Raw genomic sequence first — 17,296 nt, forward strand, 5'->3', positions numbered from 1 at the left:
GCCCCGCGTCATTTTAAAAAGAAGCGCGAGTCGGTTTTGGGGAGGTGTAAAAAAATGGAGAGAGGAGAAAAAGAGGACGGAGGTTACAGGGAGCGAGGAAGCATGCGGTGCAGGAGAGACAGACACGCGGTGTGTGTGTGTGGTGAGCGCGCGATCGAGCGCTCTAGGGCAGCTGTAAGGAAGCTGGGTGTTGGGCAAACACCCAGACGTTTCAGTTGGATGTCGCTCCCGCTGAGCGATCAGGTAGCGGAGTGACCAGGAAGGCGATGGCCGCTGAGAGGCCATGGAAAGGCAGCGAAGTCGGAGACTTGGTGGTTGGAATCCCAACGTGGGCGACCTGGCCGTTGGTGGAAACCAAGTTCTCTGAGGCTGGGATGAGTGCCATACCGGAGCCAGGGTTCGGGAGGTCTCCAGTCTCATGCGTGTGTTTCAGGAGGGCAGCTGCAGAGAGCGTCTTGCCTGCTGCTAAGCCCTAACGGGATAGGCAGGTGAGACGCTAATAGAAACGATGCACCGGATTTGTTATTGTTTTAAAGATTGCTTCCTAAAGAAGATTTTTAACCTCTCGTTTTAAAGGATTGTTTTTTCTTATTATTTTAACCTCCACGTTTTACCTTTAATGGATTATTTATTTAATGAAGAACTTTTGAATGGACTGCACTATTTATTTGAACACCTGTTTTGTTGACTGTTTTAATAAAAGCACTGTTTCACTTTTAACCATCCCCTTGCTCAGATGCTCAATTATTTGCCTTCATTGACTAGCTCACTCGGTTTCATTATCGACGGTGTGGGGTTCAAGTGCTTCCAACAGCAATGGGAGTGTGGAGCCTGAACCCACATCGTCACACAGGGGTGGCCTGACCTGCTCAAGCTGCCCATTGTTTCCAGTCTCTTCCACTTGTAGAGGATCTTCTGGTGGATTGCCAGTTGTTTGGAGATCTTTGTAAATCCCTTCCCAGACTCCTAGGCATCCATAGCCTACTTTGTGAAGGCCTCAGAAAGCTCTTTTAGTCTTGGATGGCGATAACGCACACACACACACCTCAACACCGAAGAGCAAAGCAAACTCTGTGTGTGAGGTTTAAATAAGAGCGTGTCAGATGAGGTCCTCCCTCATGATGTTCTGATCATTTTCACCGGACTCTAGTTTGAGGTATTTAAGGTTGTGATAAATGGTGGAGTGGGCTTACTTTTTCCACATGCGACATTTGTATTTATGTTTCTTTAAATTATACAGTGGACTACAAAATGTAAACATGGCCTGATGTTTGTTATCTACGGATGCTGTTTACATGGCGGTCAAATCTACACACGTCCACCATACGTTAAAAGAGAAGAAACATTTCCTGGGGTGCACTTACTTTTTCACATGACTGTATATATACACCTGTACATGCTGGGATATTAACATTAAGTCACACCACGGCCCACCTGCTGCAAATGGGCCCTCTGCCCCACCCTTCATTGTATACACACCATTAAAGTGACACCAACACCGAGAACTTTATCCAGCTGCTCTTTTATTGGAATGTCACCAGACAAACGGGGGTGTGGTGGTCACTCCTGTCCACCAGGCTGATAATCCAACCCCAAGGGCCGTCAGGTAGTAGTCTTCTGGCCCAGCTATTTGAAGTCTTCTGTGGGTGCTGTCTTTCCGTCTGCCATCTCTGCCCCAGTCCTGGGCACATTGTGGGGGGTGTTGCCTCCACTTATTTCTTTAAAAATAAATAAAATAAAAACGTCAGAATGAGAGGCTTAGCAAATGTGAAGCCACCCCAGGCCAGTCGTGATGGCTTCTGCCTCCTGGCACATTCTTTCCCCCTCTCGGCGTTTCGCTCCATTAAGAGAGGAGCCCCCCGGCGCTTTTTTCACTGTGAGTGAAGGAGTGGAAATGGAGGAGGGTTACAATGGAGCCAGCAAGTCCACACCGGTCAGGCTCAACTATGTAAGCCAGTAATACTCCATTGTCAATCAAGGTGACAAGGTCACAATTCCTCAGGGGTCTTAAGTAAGTCTCCTATCACGACATTCTCAGACTTCCTTAATCCAGACTGGGGCCACATGGCACTGGTCCATCACAGGGCACTTCATACCCACCCTGGGCTAATCTGCAGACCCTGGTCATAGCAGAGCCCAGTTAAACATGGGGAGAACATTCAAACTCTACCCAGACAAAACAGCCAGCAACTATGAGGCAGCAGTGACAACAATGGTACCACCAGGAGGCCTACCGCCCAACGTCGTTGCATTCTCACACCCTATTAGTCCGATTCACTGACACAGAGCGCTCCAGAGCTTATGCCATCAGCAGGGGGCGCCAGTCCATCACAGGGTACACCTACCCACAATTAGCCAATCTGCAATCACCAATTACTAAGAGAACATGCAAACTCCTCACAGACAAATGCCCAGGATCCATCCATGAGACTGCAGTGCAAATAACGGTACCACCATGATGTCAGCAGTCCAGTGCTAGAACATTCTCAAACCTCCTTAGTCTAACTCTGAGGAACAGGGGACTGGACCCGACAGCTCTGTGCATGGCACCACCCACAATGGACCACTTTGCAACTATCCATCTTTTGGGATGAGAAAAGTCAACCAGAATAAAACCCATCTCAACCCCGGGAGGGCAGGCCAATGCCGGGACACTGGACCCATGAGACTTCTGCACTTAATCGTTGTGCCACTTTTGCTATTGAATTTCATAACAATACTCTCGGACCTCCTTGATCCATCTCAGGGGGGCTACAGCCTATGTCGGCTGCATCGGAGACACCAGCATTCACTATTGCACGGTGCCGGTCAGCATTGCTGGTACTCGGGAACAGGAGAATCAACATGACAATGACAGGGTTCAGCGCTTGAACTGTGTCACTCTGCAGCCCCCTAAAACCCAATCTCTTATATAGCACCCTGTACAATTCTTATATTCATTGTATTTGGAACAATCACATACCCTTTAGCTTGAGGTCTTCTTGCTTGTTTGGGTTCCTTGGAGACAATGGCGGTGAGGGTGGCAGTGGCAGTGTTTTTGACAGAAGAGAAAGAAGATTTTAATTCAGTTGGATCCAGTTTGCATTCGTGATTGAAGTCACACTCAAGTTGCATAAGAAACAGCAGGCACACTTTCCCCAAATAAGCCCCCCTGCTAGTGACTGACTGCTCCCCCTCCCAAAGCACACAGAGCTGGGACCCTCACTGCCCTCCGCTTTGTCGTTTAATAGATGCTTGCACAGCACGTGCTTGATGGGACAGGAGACTTGGAACCTTAAGGCTGGACTTTGCCATTGGTCAAGCCAAGACCCTTTATTTTATATAGAGCCTTTCTACAGGAAGCTGCACCTGAAGCATCCTTACAAGTACAGAGCTCTGGTTTAGCTGCTGACATTTATTTATTTATCTGTTATTAATTTATTTATGTCCATATTTGGAACTCTGGCAAGTTTGGTGACCCTGAACCAGCTGCTTTGGAGTTTAGAGCCCAGCACCCCCACGTCACAGAAGGTGGGCTCCCTGTCTAAAATTGTTTTGTGGCCATGGTCACATCAGATAATGGCAGGTGTCACCTGTATACCGTAAATGACAGTAATGGTCACTGTGGCTGGTGTTCCCTTGATAAACATGAAGAGTGGTCATTTGGGTGGGGGACCCCTAGCTAAACTCTCATAGTGGTCCTACAGATGTGTACTCATGGTAAATAATTGTAGTGGCCCTTGACGTCGGCTGAACAAATCCAGTCCACTATTTATAAAGGTCTTAATTAATGTTGACTTATGTTTATCTTTTATTGTGTCTTCTATTTTTCTATTTATTTTGTAAAGCACTTTGAGCTACATTTTTTTGTATGAATATGTGCTATATAAATAAATGTTGATTGATTGATTGATTGATCATGCTGCAGCTCCCTGGCAACCACAGCTGAACAGAATTCTGCCAACTTCAATCTGTGGCCATGCATATGGTGGCTGAATGGACATCCTCACTAGTCAAGTGTGTCATTAAGCTTCTCTTCTAACTGTTGCCATTTCCCAGCCCATAAAGCACGCAGTCCCCTGGTGCCCCCCATGCCCTTGGCACAGTGCCATTCCTGCCTCTCGTTTACCTTTTGTCCTCCATGTCCAGCAGGCGGCGATACTCCTGGATTTCAAGCTCATGCCTGGTTTTGAGGTCCAGCAGCGCCTTGTACTCCTCGTCCTGCCGTGACGCGTCCCCCTTGAGCTGTGCCAGCTCGGCCTCCAGCTGGTTGATGAGGGTCTGCAGCTCGCTCAGCTGTGTGTAGTTATGCTGCTCCGTCTCATGCAGGCTGCCCTCCAAGGCTTGTTTCTGTTGGAAAGAGGAAAGATGGATATTAATGGGCTCAGGTCATCATCCTCTTGAGACACCAGAATGGGGCTGCAGTCAAGTCAAGTTTTTCCTGCAGTTATCCCTCTGCCATCTCCTTGGGTCTGACTAACATTCTGTAGGGGACAATGGAGGACTTTTGGCCTGGCTGCCTATTCATAGCTGCTGCTTAAAATACGAGGATGACAATGACATGTCAATCATCAGAGGGGTTTAAGGGGCAGTGTGGAGCAGCCTGGCACTGGAATCTCTCAGGCCCTCCACCATTCCGCAGGTCACATCAAAAGCCTCTTCTCATTGGTGCGCTTCACATTCGAGGCCCCAATCAGCTTCTGTCCCTGCTGTCTGTCTCCCGTGTCACACGCCTTCCAGTTTAAACACATTGAATTGACTCCCCGGTGTGAGTGTGCAGACGGTGATGTGCTCTCTAAGACTAATGTTCTAAGACTGCCGCAGTTTAGGAGATACCGCGTGAAGATGTAGCGGTGGTCTACTGGCAGACTATGAAGTCCATTTGTTAACCCACTTAGTTTATTTGTTGGGGGGAGCGTCCGTTCTCTGGCTCAGCTTTCGCTCATTTTAATACGCTTTGCGTTATAAATGTCCTTGTCTCTAAAAGTATTAAAATGACCACCGAGGTGCTTTACGGAATGGAGAAAGACAATTAACTTTGCGAAATGGCTCGGGGATCTCTTCTGTTGGTCACCAAGAGTTGCAGTTCAGGCTCTGGCCAACGGGTGGCAGCAGCACACAAGTTTTACAATCCTGGCTTCTCGGCGCGCTTTGAAGCTCGACAGCCCCCAAACCGACCCGCAATGCACCTCATGGCAGGCTTGAACCTTTGACGTGCCTTGTGGGCAAACTCCTCATAATAAGCCTTGTGGGCATAACTGCTCGAAACCAAGAAGTGCCAGCACGGTTGTTTCTCGAGGATCTTAAGTGGTCCTGCACTGCTGTGCGCATAGTATGACTTGTGACGGACAGGGGTCCCGTCCACCATGGTGTTCTGTTCTGCATCCCTTAGCACTGACATGAGCTCCGCACTCCGGAAATGAGAAATGGCGGCACTCAGATATTAACCTCGCCTTTATAGAGTGCTTTCCTCCCCACCTGTCAATTATATAGTGCCTTACGCATCTGTCTTTCGTATAGTGCTTTCCCCTCTATTATATAGTATCATAAATATGTATGTAATAGAGATGAAATGCACTATATAAAAGATCAATGAAAGGAAGGGCATTATATGAAAGACAGATGCATATTTAAGGCACTACATATCATTTATATAGTGCCTGTTCTCCCAGTCTGTCTCTCTAATATATAGTGCCTCACATATCCATCTATTTGTTACATTGTGCCACTCCTCTCCATTTATCTTGTGTATATTGTGCATTCTCTCCCTACCTATTACAGAGTGCCTTAAATATGTATCTTTTATATATAGCGCCTTTCAATCCGGTCTATCTCTGTAGTATATAGTGCCTTACATACCCATCTGTCTATTAGTTATATAGTGCCATTCCTCTCTCTTTATTTATCTTGTATAAAGTGCTTTCCCTCCCTAGATATGTGTTCTATAGTGCCTTAATTATATAAATATATTTAATAAAGTGCCTTTTGTTCCTGTCTGTCTTTTAAGTATATAGTGCCTTACATATTCATCTGTCTATATATTGTATTGTATAATTATCATCTCTGTTTAACTTGTATATAATGCCTTTCCTCCTTACCTTCATTTCTATTTATTTATCTTGATTATAGTGCCTTTTCTCTTACCTATCTATTATATAGTGCCTTAAATATGTGTATTTTTATATAGTGTCATTCCTCTCTATTTATTTGCCTTGTATATATTGCCTTAAACATGAATCTTGCCTTTTATATAGCGTCCGTCTCTCTCTGTTATATAGTGCCTTACATATTCACCTGTGCATCTCTTATATAGCGCCGCTGTAAGTCGTGATTGGCCAGGGGTGTGATCCTGGTCTCCACCCTAACCAGCACGCCGCTGCACACACAAATCCCTCTAACGGCACCTCTCCTGGCGTTTGGCCATCCCGCCACTTGGCTTGTGCTCTTCGCTCTTCCCATTCGTTCCAACTCGCTCCCTGCCCGTCCTCGTTTCGGCGACCGGCCATTCCAGACGTTTCTTTTTTATGATATTAAGGTGGACCTGTGATGTCTCCAGATGCGGTTCAGCCCCTTTGTAGGTGGACACCCTCCTAGTCTGACCCACTGGAGCCCCTCCAATTCTCAATGAGCTCAGAGCTGGACAGAACGGCTGAACACAGCCACGGCGGCCCACTTCAACTCGTCTCAGGCTCCCTGGAGGGGAAACGGCAGGAAGGCGCAGAGACTGTGAAGACTCCTCCCGATAATGGTAGGCCTGAACTGGAGTGTAAGTGCTGTGAGTGGCAGACAACCAAGCCACCATTATGGACCACCAAAATCACACCAGACGGCCGTCAACACTGATGTGTGCAGATGGCCACTGGCTTCAGTTCAGAGAGGCTGACGTCTTCTCCTTCATCGACTCAGCTGCCCCCTAACACCCTCATTGGGCGACTTGATGGCCTGTAGGATGTGGACTTGTGGTCCAGTTCCCCCTTAGGAGGACTCACATATCAGAGAAACTGACGGACAGGGGGCTCCTCACAGCCCCTTTGACCACTTTCCTGCCCAGGACCACCTATGTGCCAGGCCGTGCCCACACTTACCAAACTGATCAGCGACTGCACCTCAATCTCCAGGCTCTGGATGGTGCGTTTTAACTCGGCCAGCTGGTTGCGTCCCGACTGGAGCTCCTCGGTGCTGCTGGACACTTGCTGGTTTAGGTCGTCAAACTGTAAGAAGACAGAGGGTATGTGAGATGGCGCATAAGAGGTGGGCACTCATAGACAGGACACAGTGCCCACAAGGGGTAAGATAGAGGCCCACAGCCATTCTCCACCCAGTACCTCGTTTGTATTTATCTGCTACTTTTACCCAAAGTGACTCTCAAATCGTACTCACAACTTGGGGAAGTGATTTCCACAGGTGACAGTGGTGGGATTAGAACTTGCCTTCTCGTTTTTTTATTCTCTTTTCTAATGTCTTTCCATGGTGAGCAACAGAGGGTATACGGTACTTGGTTCAATACTGACCCAAGATGGGGAAGAAGCTGCAATTTTCTGATTTTATATAGTGCTTTTCAACAGTGAACTCCATTCCCATGCACCCCATAGGCACAGTGCTACTATTCCTTGTCTCTAGAGTGTGACAACACTCAGCATTTAGGGACTTGGTCACTGAAGGTGTGTGCCTGTTGTTTTATATAGCTAGATGGCTGACATATGTGGCAGGACTGTTTCATGAATGCTGAAGTGGGTATGGTGCCAGGGTTTGGTGACTGAGCCCACCACAATGCTGTCAGCACTAGCTATGGATCCTCTTGTCTGTATATAGCGCCTTTCCGTAGTCGACTTCACTCCATTGCATCATTTATGTGGTGCTGTACTGGCAGTGCTGACCGTTTCATACGACCCACACAGGGTCAGAGGTCAGTGAAAGGTGGAAAGTGCCGTCTTGTCACTCAGAGTCACAAAGATGTCGCAGATGGTGGCAGATCTTGTAGTTTCTTGATTTAATGTAGCGCATTTAATATTGTGTACGTAACTTTATGTAGCGTTAATTTAATTTAATACAGTAATTAGCATTCATATACTGTAATCTCTCCATATATAATCGTATATATAAACTCCAACGTCTGTCTTTCTGTATGTCACGAGAGAACTTCTTCACGGATTTAGATCGGGTGTTTTTCTGTAATTTGCATGAAACTTTCGGTTGATTTTGCGACTTCTCTCGTCGCGCTAAGAAGCATAGTTCGCTAGCGGTACCGATTTATTTGTGTGAATCCGAGAGAGAGAGGCTGCAGGCCGAGGGGAGGGGGTCGGGACCCTACTCACTCATGCGTCAGCCTCGGGGTGTATTTTACATCCTCTTAACTAGCGAACGAGGGAACTACTTCACAGATTTAGATCGTGTTTTTTTTCTGGAATTTGCTTGAACATTCCGGTTGATTTTGCATCTTCTCTCATCACGCTGAGTATCATAGTTCGCTTGCAGAGGGGCCAAAGAGAATGGGAGGCGTGACGTCAGCAGTGGGGAGTCGGTCTACCTCTCCGTTTCGGAGTGTAACTTGCCTCTACTTAGCTAGATTTTTTAACTTGTTTTGTTTATTGATTTTTTTTAAGTTTGTCCTGTTTCATTAAATAGATAGATAGATAGATAGATAGATAGATAGATAGATAGATAGATAGATAGATAGATAGATAGATAGATAGATAGGAAAGGCACTATATAATAGATAGATAGATAGATAGATAGTAAGGATATAATAGATAGATAGATAGATAGATAGATAGATAGATACTTTATTAATCCCAAGGGGAAATTATTATGCGGGCAAAGCCGCGGGGGAACGGCTAAGAGTTAATATAACATTCAGTATAATGTAGTGTAATTTCATATAGCACCTTTCACACAGGGGCGACCCTTCCAATGCCCTTAACAGTAATTTGCATTTCTCAAGTAAAGCCCAATGTGATTCGCTCAGGTGGCTGGGGCCGTCAGTTCATATAGCGCCTTGCCACCGTGAATGCTAGCCGACAAAGCCCACTCTACAGGTACATGAATGTCATTTCTCTGTTGTTGAGACTGACGAGGGTCGGGTGATTAGCTCGGGGTCACAAATCAGTTACAGGAGAGAGCGACTCTGTAGTGCTGTTGCTTAATGTAGTGCCTTTCCCATTAGGAGTTTTAATTCCAATGCATTTAACAGCGACTTCAGTTCATTTCCATCTTGCTGTATAATACGTGACTTGCCTGGGCTCACAAAGCTGTCCCTGGCCTTGAGGTTGTGTTGTTTGATATAGCGCCTTTCCACACCAATTCTTTATGTTTGCACTGTAGTGATACTGAAGAACTGCCAGTGTTGTGTTTGGTAGTGTCTGAACCACTAGAGGGCAGCACATGCCAAGGTATTCACCTGTGATGACTAAAACAGGAGGGGCAACGAGCAATTGGCACCATGTTCACCTGACTGTGCCTGGCATCACCCTGACTGTAACAGCTCTTGCAATCAATAATAACCTGTGAAAGTTGAGGTCCTAAAGTCAGGATGGCAACAGAGAAGAGCAACAGTGTGCCCTTTTAGCCTACCTGGGCACTCACTCTCACCTTCTCCCATGTCACACTGGCATGCCAGTCTAGTGCCCACCCCACACAAGCTTGATAGCTCTGCTCACTCCTGTGCCCAGGTGGTTGGCAGGAGCATTTGCCCGGCTCACCTTCTTCTTGTACCAGGCCTCGGTCTCCTGCTGGTTCCTCTCGACCGCCTCTTCATACTGGGCTCTGATTTCAGCGATGGTGCTCTTGAGGTCGACCCCAGGGACAGCATCCACTTCCACATTGATGGTGGTGCCCTGCTTAGCCAGCAGAGTGTTCATCTCCTGCAGGGACAAAGGAGGAAGATGGACGGATGGGTGATCAGGTCCCAGTGCAGACAGGTGCCCCCTATGCCCACGTGCCACCTCCTCACCTCTGTGTGGTTCTTCTTCAGGGACAGCCGCTCCTCCTTCAGTTCCTCCACCTGCTTGTCCAGAGTGTTTTTGGCGATCGTCAGCTCGTCCAGCAGCTTCTTCAGCCCCACCGTGTCGGCCTCCACGGCCTGCCGCATGGACAGCTCAGAGTCGTACCTTATTGGGGAAGGGGGGGGCAGACGATAGACAGAGAGGTGTGAGTGGGTGCAGATGTCACTGTCTTGGCACTCAACCCAAGAGACCAAGAAAAGCAAACAAACGCACTTCATTTTATAGTCATCGGTGGCCAGCTTGGCATTGTCAATCTGGAGGACAATCTGGGTGTTGTGTTGATTGGAGGCATCGAACTGTGGAGATCAGCAAGAATTCAGACATGAGCGCCCTGGGCACCCGTGGGCACACAGTCATCACAAGGTTCTAATACTGGATTCCAAAATCTGTTAAATCAAACTGACAACCTGGCCTGGCACAGCCCCCCTTAGGAATGGACAAAAAGCCACTGCCAAGCATCAATGGCCTTAATAAGAATAATATGTTTTATTTATAGAGTGCCTTTCCCTTCACTCTGTACTCTGCCCATAAAGACTGGCAGCTGAACAGCAGACAAAAAGCAGCAAATCTGTGAAGTAAATGCCTCTAACTCTGGAATGCCAACAGAGACCCAGCAGAGGGCAAAGGATGACACCTGGCATCATGCAGTGTGGTCATTTAGCAGTGCTGGCAAGGACCAGAATACCAAGGAGAGAGTAATCTTATGGTGGACCTAGTGGATGGCAACAGTGCCCTCTTACAGCCCATTGCGGCACTTCTTGTGTGATTTTGGGTTATACAAAAATAAATTGTATTGTATTGTATTACAGCCCTGGCATAAGGCAGAATTGTCTCTTTATGGACTTGGCACAGGATGGCTCTTTGCTTTTTTAGCACTGACAGTAGGCACCACCATCTCTTTACAACCCTGGCAGGAGTTAGTGTGTAACTATCAAACTCTATTTAAAAGGCTGGCATGGGGCAGCAGTGCCACCTTACATATCCAGAAGAGGGCAGCACTGTAGTGTCTCTTTATATGCCTGGCAGCAAAGGCCAGCAGTGTCTCTTCACTTCATTGGTGGGGCAGCCCTACCTCTTTTTAAATGCTTGCCATGTTCCTGACAGATGTGGTCTCTAGTAACCTGGCACATACTAAACAAAGGGCCAGTAGTGTCTCTTTACATCGCTGGCAAGGGCAGAAGTATCTATTTAAATTCCTGGCTGTCTTTGGCTAGGGTGGCATGGACATCCCCTGGCACATACCCAGCAGAGATAATCACTGTCACTTAATACCCAATGGCTGAAGCAGCACTATCGCTTTATAACACCCTTGGCACGTCCCTGGCACAGGGCCTTTATACCCCTTTTTAAATTCCGGGAAGAGGAAACCTCAATCTCTTAATTCTCTGGCACATAACTCAAGTACTCCCTGGCAGAGACACCACTATCTCTTTATAAACCTGGCAGAGGGCACCACCATCTCTAAGCCCCCCTGACACACACCTGACAAGAGAGCTTTAGTGCCTATTTACATCTCCGGCAGATGTCACTGTAATCTTTTAGTCCCCTGGTACATATAGGGTCTGGCAGAGATAACCACTGTCTCTCTTGATACCTCCTGGCAGAAGGCAACACCATCTGTTTACCTCACTGGCACATACCTGGTTAGATGCCACCATGCCTTTTCTACATCCCTGGCAGAGGGCTGGCGACAGGCACAGACATAACACTCTTTTCATTTGGTGCTCTCTTTTCCAGAGAGCGTGCAGCTGGCCATGGCATCTTCATCTTTCTTGGAGTGCCTGCTGAACTGAGCTCTGAAGATGCCCACATGAAACCCCCCCACCCTCACCCACCTGGTCCTGCAGGTTGGCGACGGTCCTCTCGTACTCGCTTAGATCTCTTGGCACCGGAGTCTGCTGTTTGTACCAGTCTCGGATGTTCTGCTCCAGACTGCTGTTGGCCAACTCCAGTGTGTGCACCTTCTCCAGGTAGGACGCCAGCCGCTCATTCAGCTTCTGCATGACCTCCTTCCCATTGGGAGCCGAGGCAATGCTGGGCATAAAGAAGAAGCCCCCCCCAGTGCCAGACAGCGCCATGGACTGGCTTGACCTGGAAATGGAGATGCTCTGCCCCCCTGCACCCCCACACACACTGGGGGGGCGGCGCAGCAGCTCAGATGGTAAGACTCGACTGGAGTATGTGCTGATATCTGCCCACATGACTGATCTGACTGGCACTACCCTGTCGTGGCCCTCTGCTGTGGCACTGATATGGAGCAACCTGTGGGTGGGGCACCTCAGCCCCTCCCTGGGAAGTAACCAATTGTGGCAATGGCACCTGTGGACAGCCAGGCCCCCTCTGATGTGACAGTGAAATGGAGAGGAGGGAGTGGTGAGAGACCGCCTGCAGCAGCTGGTAACTTGAGAGCAGGGTGAGAGACCACTAGGGGGCGTCACAACACCTGCAGCTCTGCTGAAAAGCCAGGGAATGCAGGGGGCACTGAAGGTGTGGAATAAGGCAAAGTTACTGCACCCGCTGCACTGCCAGGAGAGCTGGCATGAGCTAGAAAGTACAGGGCATCCTGCACCACTTGGCAAAACAAAATGCCAGCTGCAGTAAAACCCCTGTGAAGAAGAAGGTTTACTACACTTGCTGTCTCACTAGGCTTGGATGATACTTAGAGTGCCTATGCCTGTGTGAATACAACTGTGGGCACTGAATAAAGCAAAACAAAATCATCACCCATTGCCATACTGCCCGATAGGCAAAGGTGGGGGGAATGGGCCAAAAACAAAATACTTTATGAGCACTAAAGCAATTTTGACTGCATTCAGTGCCAGTAAGTGACCCATAAAGCAAAAAAAGAAGCCATCTGTGCCCAATGCGGGTATCCCTAGGTGCCCTATAAGTCAAAATGTTGGCTGTGCACATTGTGGGCATCTGTAGGTGCCCTAAAATCCAAAAGCTGCCTCTGCTCAATATATGCAACTCTAAGTGCCTTATAAAGCAAAATGCTGTCTCTGCCAATGTGGGCAACCCCAGATGCCATATAAAGCAGTCAATGTGCCCAATCCAGGCAACTCTAGGTGTCCTATAAAGCAATATGTTGTCTCTGCCTATGTGGGCAACCTAAGGTGCCTTATAAATCAAAACACTGCCTGTGCAAAATGCAGGCAACTCTAGCTGCCCTACAAAGCAAAACATTGTGCCAACAAGGGCAACTCTAGATGCCATATGAAGTAAAAGGTCTGTGTCCAGTGTGGGCAACTCTAGATGCCCTTTAAAGAAGAAAGCAGTGTGCTCCCAAAGTGGGCAACTCTGGGTACTTTTAAAGGCAAAGGTCTTACTGTGCCCAGCGCTAGGGTTGTGTGGCCCACCACTACTGGAAAGACCATACTTTTCTATGGTACAGTACCAGTATTTCCAAAGTGGTGGCACCGGAAGCAAATACCTGCTTTCCACTCAGCCCACCCACGACTTCAATAGATCAGGCATGTAAAATGGGCTTAAACGTGCCTGAGACTTCCGGAAATCACAGGCATTGACGCGATCGAGACTTCACAGCGGGGACCCCCAGTTGTTTTGACTTTATTGAGACTTCACCCCCCCCTTCTTTAACATGGTCAAGACCGCTTATGACTTTGCTGAAAAGTTTATGCTATCAAGAGGGAAATGGTGCTTAGTGTGGTGTGATGGCGCAGCCCACCAGGGAGGCTGGAGTAAGACCAGGGTGGGTGGGGGATGTGGAGTACCTCTTATTTATTTCTGAAGCGTTTTGGTACCAGTACTGGGGTCCAAAAGTTGGTATCGATGCCAAACTCAAAATTTGTGCTACCAATCCAACACTGCCCAGCACCCCTCTAAACTTGTATGAAGGCATGCGGTGCCATGCTGAACATCTGGCATAAATGTTTACATCTGCCAGCCCCCACCTGGACTGGCAGACTGTAAAGAAGATGCTAGCACTGCTGGGGGGCATGCCATCTGGTGCCCCTCTGCCTGTAGTACCCAGTGATCTTTTCAGTTCTCTGTCAATTGTCTTCAGGTTTTCTTTCTTCATTTTCTGTCATCATTCAAGATGCACTCTTTGAAAGGTGGTGAGGTGTAGGCATGAATGTTAATGGCTTGTTCTACAGGATGGCATGGATGCCACCTAAAGCTCAATATCAGCAGCATCTTAGGGCCTCAGACAGACAGCACTGGGAGTTGCCTGAGAGAATTCAATGCCTACTCACCGAAGACCATGAGAACTACCAGCACATGTCAAGGCGCTTTATAAAGAATTACTGACCTGACCTCCTCGGTACCCAGGGGGCGCTCTAACATCCTTCCGTCCAGCAATCGCACCAACTCTGTTTGTCATTTATGTGCTTGGACTGATTAAAGCGGGGCTCAGTCACTGCATTTCATCAGACAAACACCCGCTAAGCACCCAGAACCAGCCACTGGCACTGTGGCACTGGACAGCATGAACAGCTACAGAAAAGGCCATTAGCAGTAGGACAGCATGTGACCTGGGGGTCTGAGGGGGCATAGAAAATCAGCACGCACATCTACACACTAGGGATGAGGATGAGGCAAGAACGTCTAATGGAGCAGTGCTCTGCACACAAATGGGCGCCCACAAGGCGGAGACTGGCCTCAAACCCTGCCCTTCTAGCTTTTCTTATGGTTGAGTTCACATGGCATGGCTGAGAGCTGGAACTGGTAAGAACTGGCATGTCTACTCAAACATCTGCCTGCTCTACAATAAAAACTCTTTAAATGCAGGCGGCCATTTCCTCGATACCCTGTCACCTCAAGAATGCCCTATGAAATTTCCCTGACCATGCTGGGTATCTTCGCTAGTCTTCTCTGACTGAGAGGCATGGTCTATTGCAGTAGCATCTGGTGCCATGGTGGGGACCAGCCTTGGACAGAGTGCCAGTCTGTCTCGATACCCACTAACAGATAAGCTCAGTTTTACAGCAGGCAAAAATGCAGGCATTCATTGCCCAACAACTATTGTGCCCAATGCTTCACTGGTTAGCTTGTGTAGCCTCAGGATGCCCACCTATTAATACCATTGCACCTGTGGGAACCAATTAGGACTCATCCCAGTCACTGGCTGGTCATGATGCCTCTGACTGCTATAGTAAGAAACATTGGCTGCCCGGAGGGGGATTCTCTCAGCGTTACCCGTGACACGGACACATAGGTCACTCCCTAACATATCATCTCATCTGACCACCTACTGGAGGGCACTCTCTGAATGAGATGCCCTGTCCATACATGGTGCTTCTCCGAAGAGTCAGCATCTACTGCTCCAAGGTGCTGAGTTTGAACCCGGTGCTGGTCATTACCAGTGTGCCATCCGAATAACCTCCTTGTGTCTCTGTGGGGTTTCTTTTGATGCTGCTCAGATCCACTTGTGAAACTGACTGGATCTTCTAAATTTACTGCCTGTGGGTATGCGAGTGACTATAGGGCCCTGCCTAGGGTTAGCCTCTAAGATATCTGAACAGCTAATACCCCCCAACCCCATTATAAACCTCTCCCGGTATTGGCACAAATACTCCAGCTGTTTTTTTCCTGATGACAGGGTCACGAAACACCAAAGATGCCCGTCTCTTCTCATGTTGCCCTCCAGCACTTCCCAGCTTTGTGTGTCAGAACTGCTGCCAGTCTGGGCTCGAGTGACCCTGGCACTGCAGCTGAGGTGAACGGGGTGAGCAGGGGGGAGATTAAGCTATAGGCCTCCGCCTGCCTATTCACATAGATATGAACCTGGGAGTGGCCCTCATCTGCCAGCTAGGGGGCAGCTGTGCCCCATGGCTAAATCTCACTTTTGAGAACTTGAGACGGTGGGCAAACCTGCCAGACAGACTATCTTTTACCAGCAAGCCGCTGGTTATCCTGCCCACTCCCTGAAACTTGATTCTTGCATTGAGAGGGTGCATCGTTTTTCTTTTTCTTCGGTGGGAGGATGCCCATCATACCCTAATTTGGAACCGCCTTGAGTCAATCATCACAGACATCAAACTTTGATAATGTCACAGCTCCCCTCGGGCACCACCAGTTGTGACAGGCCAGTCAGACCAGCAGGGGCAGAGCACAGCAGCTGGGAGCGGAGAGTTAGTGACTGGCCACAGACCCAGGGGAAGGACCTATCACTGCTGAGTGCTGGCTGGGAACTGTGCCCAGAGTGCCACGCAGACCTTATGCTCTCAAACTGGTGTCCATTTTCTAGCCCACCTGATGTTCACCGGGGAGTCCATCCATAATGTCAGGGTTAGGGCCTCTCAAAAACGCCACAAAGTCAAGAGATGGTAGACCATTGGATGTAACAATCTGATGGGATCTAATGTGGATGAGTCAGCCACAAAGAGCTCATCAGAACAGTGGAACCGGGCAAGAAATCAAAGAACACAGAGAAGAACCATAAAGTAAGCACGCAAGGAACAAAGAAATGAAACCTCAAAAGGCTAAATTAACAATGAATGGAGTTACGGAAAGCCAAGTTTTGAATAAATAATTAGTCTGAAGTGTTTGGCTGGCGAGCATCACAATGCGTGTGGACTGTTTTAGGAATATTTCGGACAAAATGAAACACAGAAATACGCAACGTGAAATAAAACCCGTCAGCGCTGAGAAGACGGACTCTAGCGAGTCCTTTGTTTTGATTGGTGAATCATTAGCACGGGGACGCGCTCAGTCTCAACTGCGCACACGCCAACCAGCCACGGGAGTCTGAAAGTGCTGCTCAGCGTTCTGACTGTGCGCGTCTGTAAAAAAAGAAAGAAACATCTGAGCAGCATTAGAATTAAAGCCCCAAATTCATCATCATTTACGTCCACTCAACTGACGAGTTCCCATTCACTAAACAGAACTCGCAAGAGCCCGTGAAAAAGCCCATGCCCTCCGCTGAGACTGTGCGGGTGCCAACCCTGCTTCAAAGTCCATCCATCCATCCATTATCCAACCCGCTATATCCTAACTACAGGGTCACGGGGATCTGCTTGCTTCAAAGTCGCCATTTACTTATTGCCATTTTCACAGTTCGCAGCGTGTTTTTATTTTATTAATTCATAATATGAATGGGATTCCAATTCCCATAGTTTTCTGTGCGGTTTCACTAAAAGTGTCAGTTATCACATGCTTGCGTTAACGGAAACAGTCCATGAGCAGGATTCGTGTTGTTTTATTGGTCCCATCCCTTCCGGGAAAGGCGCTATATAAAAAGGACACCCACGTCGAAAAATATTGTCTTTGAGACAATCGCCGAATGCTTTTTGTTGGATGGTCTTATGAAACGGGATACTCGTGTGTACCCCAACCCCCGAACCTGTGCTCAT

The 17,296-nt window shown here is 48.1% G+C and overlaps 1 protein-coding gene across 1 annotated transcript; it reads right to left on the reverse strand.

Annotated features, from left to right (window-relative positions):
• Window positions 1-1,506: 1,506 nt before the first annotated feature.
• LOC120517986 (keratin, type I cytoskeletal 19-like) lies at window positions 1,507-12,187 on the reverse strand. The gene is made up of 8 exons (XM_039740531.1): window positions 11,816-12,187; window positions 10,194-10,276; window positions 9,929-10,085; window positions 9,678-9,839; window positions 7,065-7,190; window positions 4,109-4,329; window positions 2,963-2,997; window positions 1,507-1,718 (listed from the first exon to the last, which is right to left on the reverse strand). Exons 1-8 carry the CDS (start codon window positions 12,179-12,181, stop codon window positions 1,627-1,629), a joined length of 1,242 nt encoding a protein of 413 aa, XP_039596465.1. The 5' UTR covers window positions 12,182-12,187; the 3' UTR covers window positions 1,507-1,626.
• Window positions 12,188-17,296: the final 5,109 nt, after the last annotated feature.

This window comes from Polypterus senegalus, chromosome 17, assembly GCF_016835505.1.
Source record: "Polypterus senegalus isolate Bchr_013 chromosome 17, ASM1683550v1, whole genome shotgun sequence".
NCBI lineage: Eukaryota > Metazoa > Chordata > Cladistia > Polypteriformes > Polypteridae > Polypterus > Polypterus senegalus.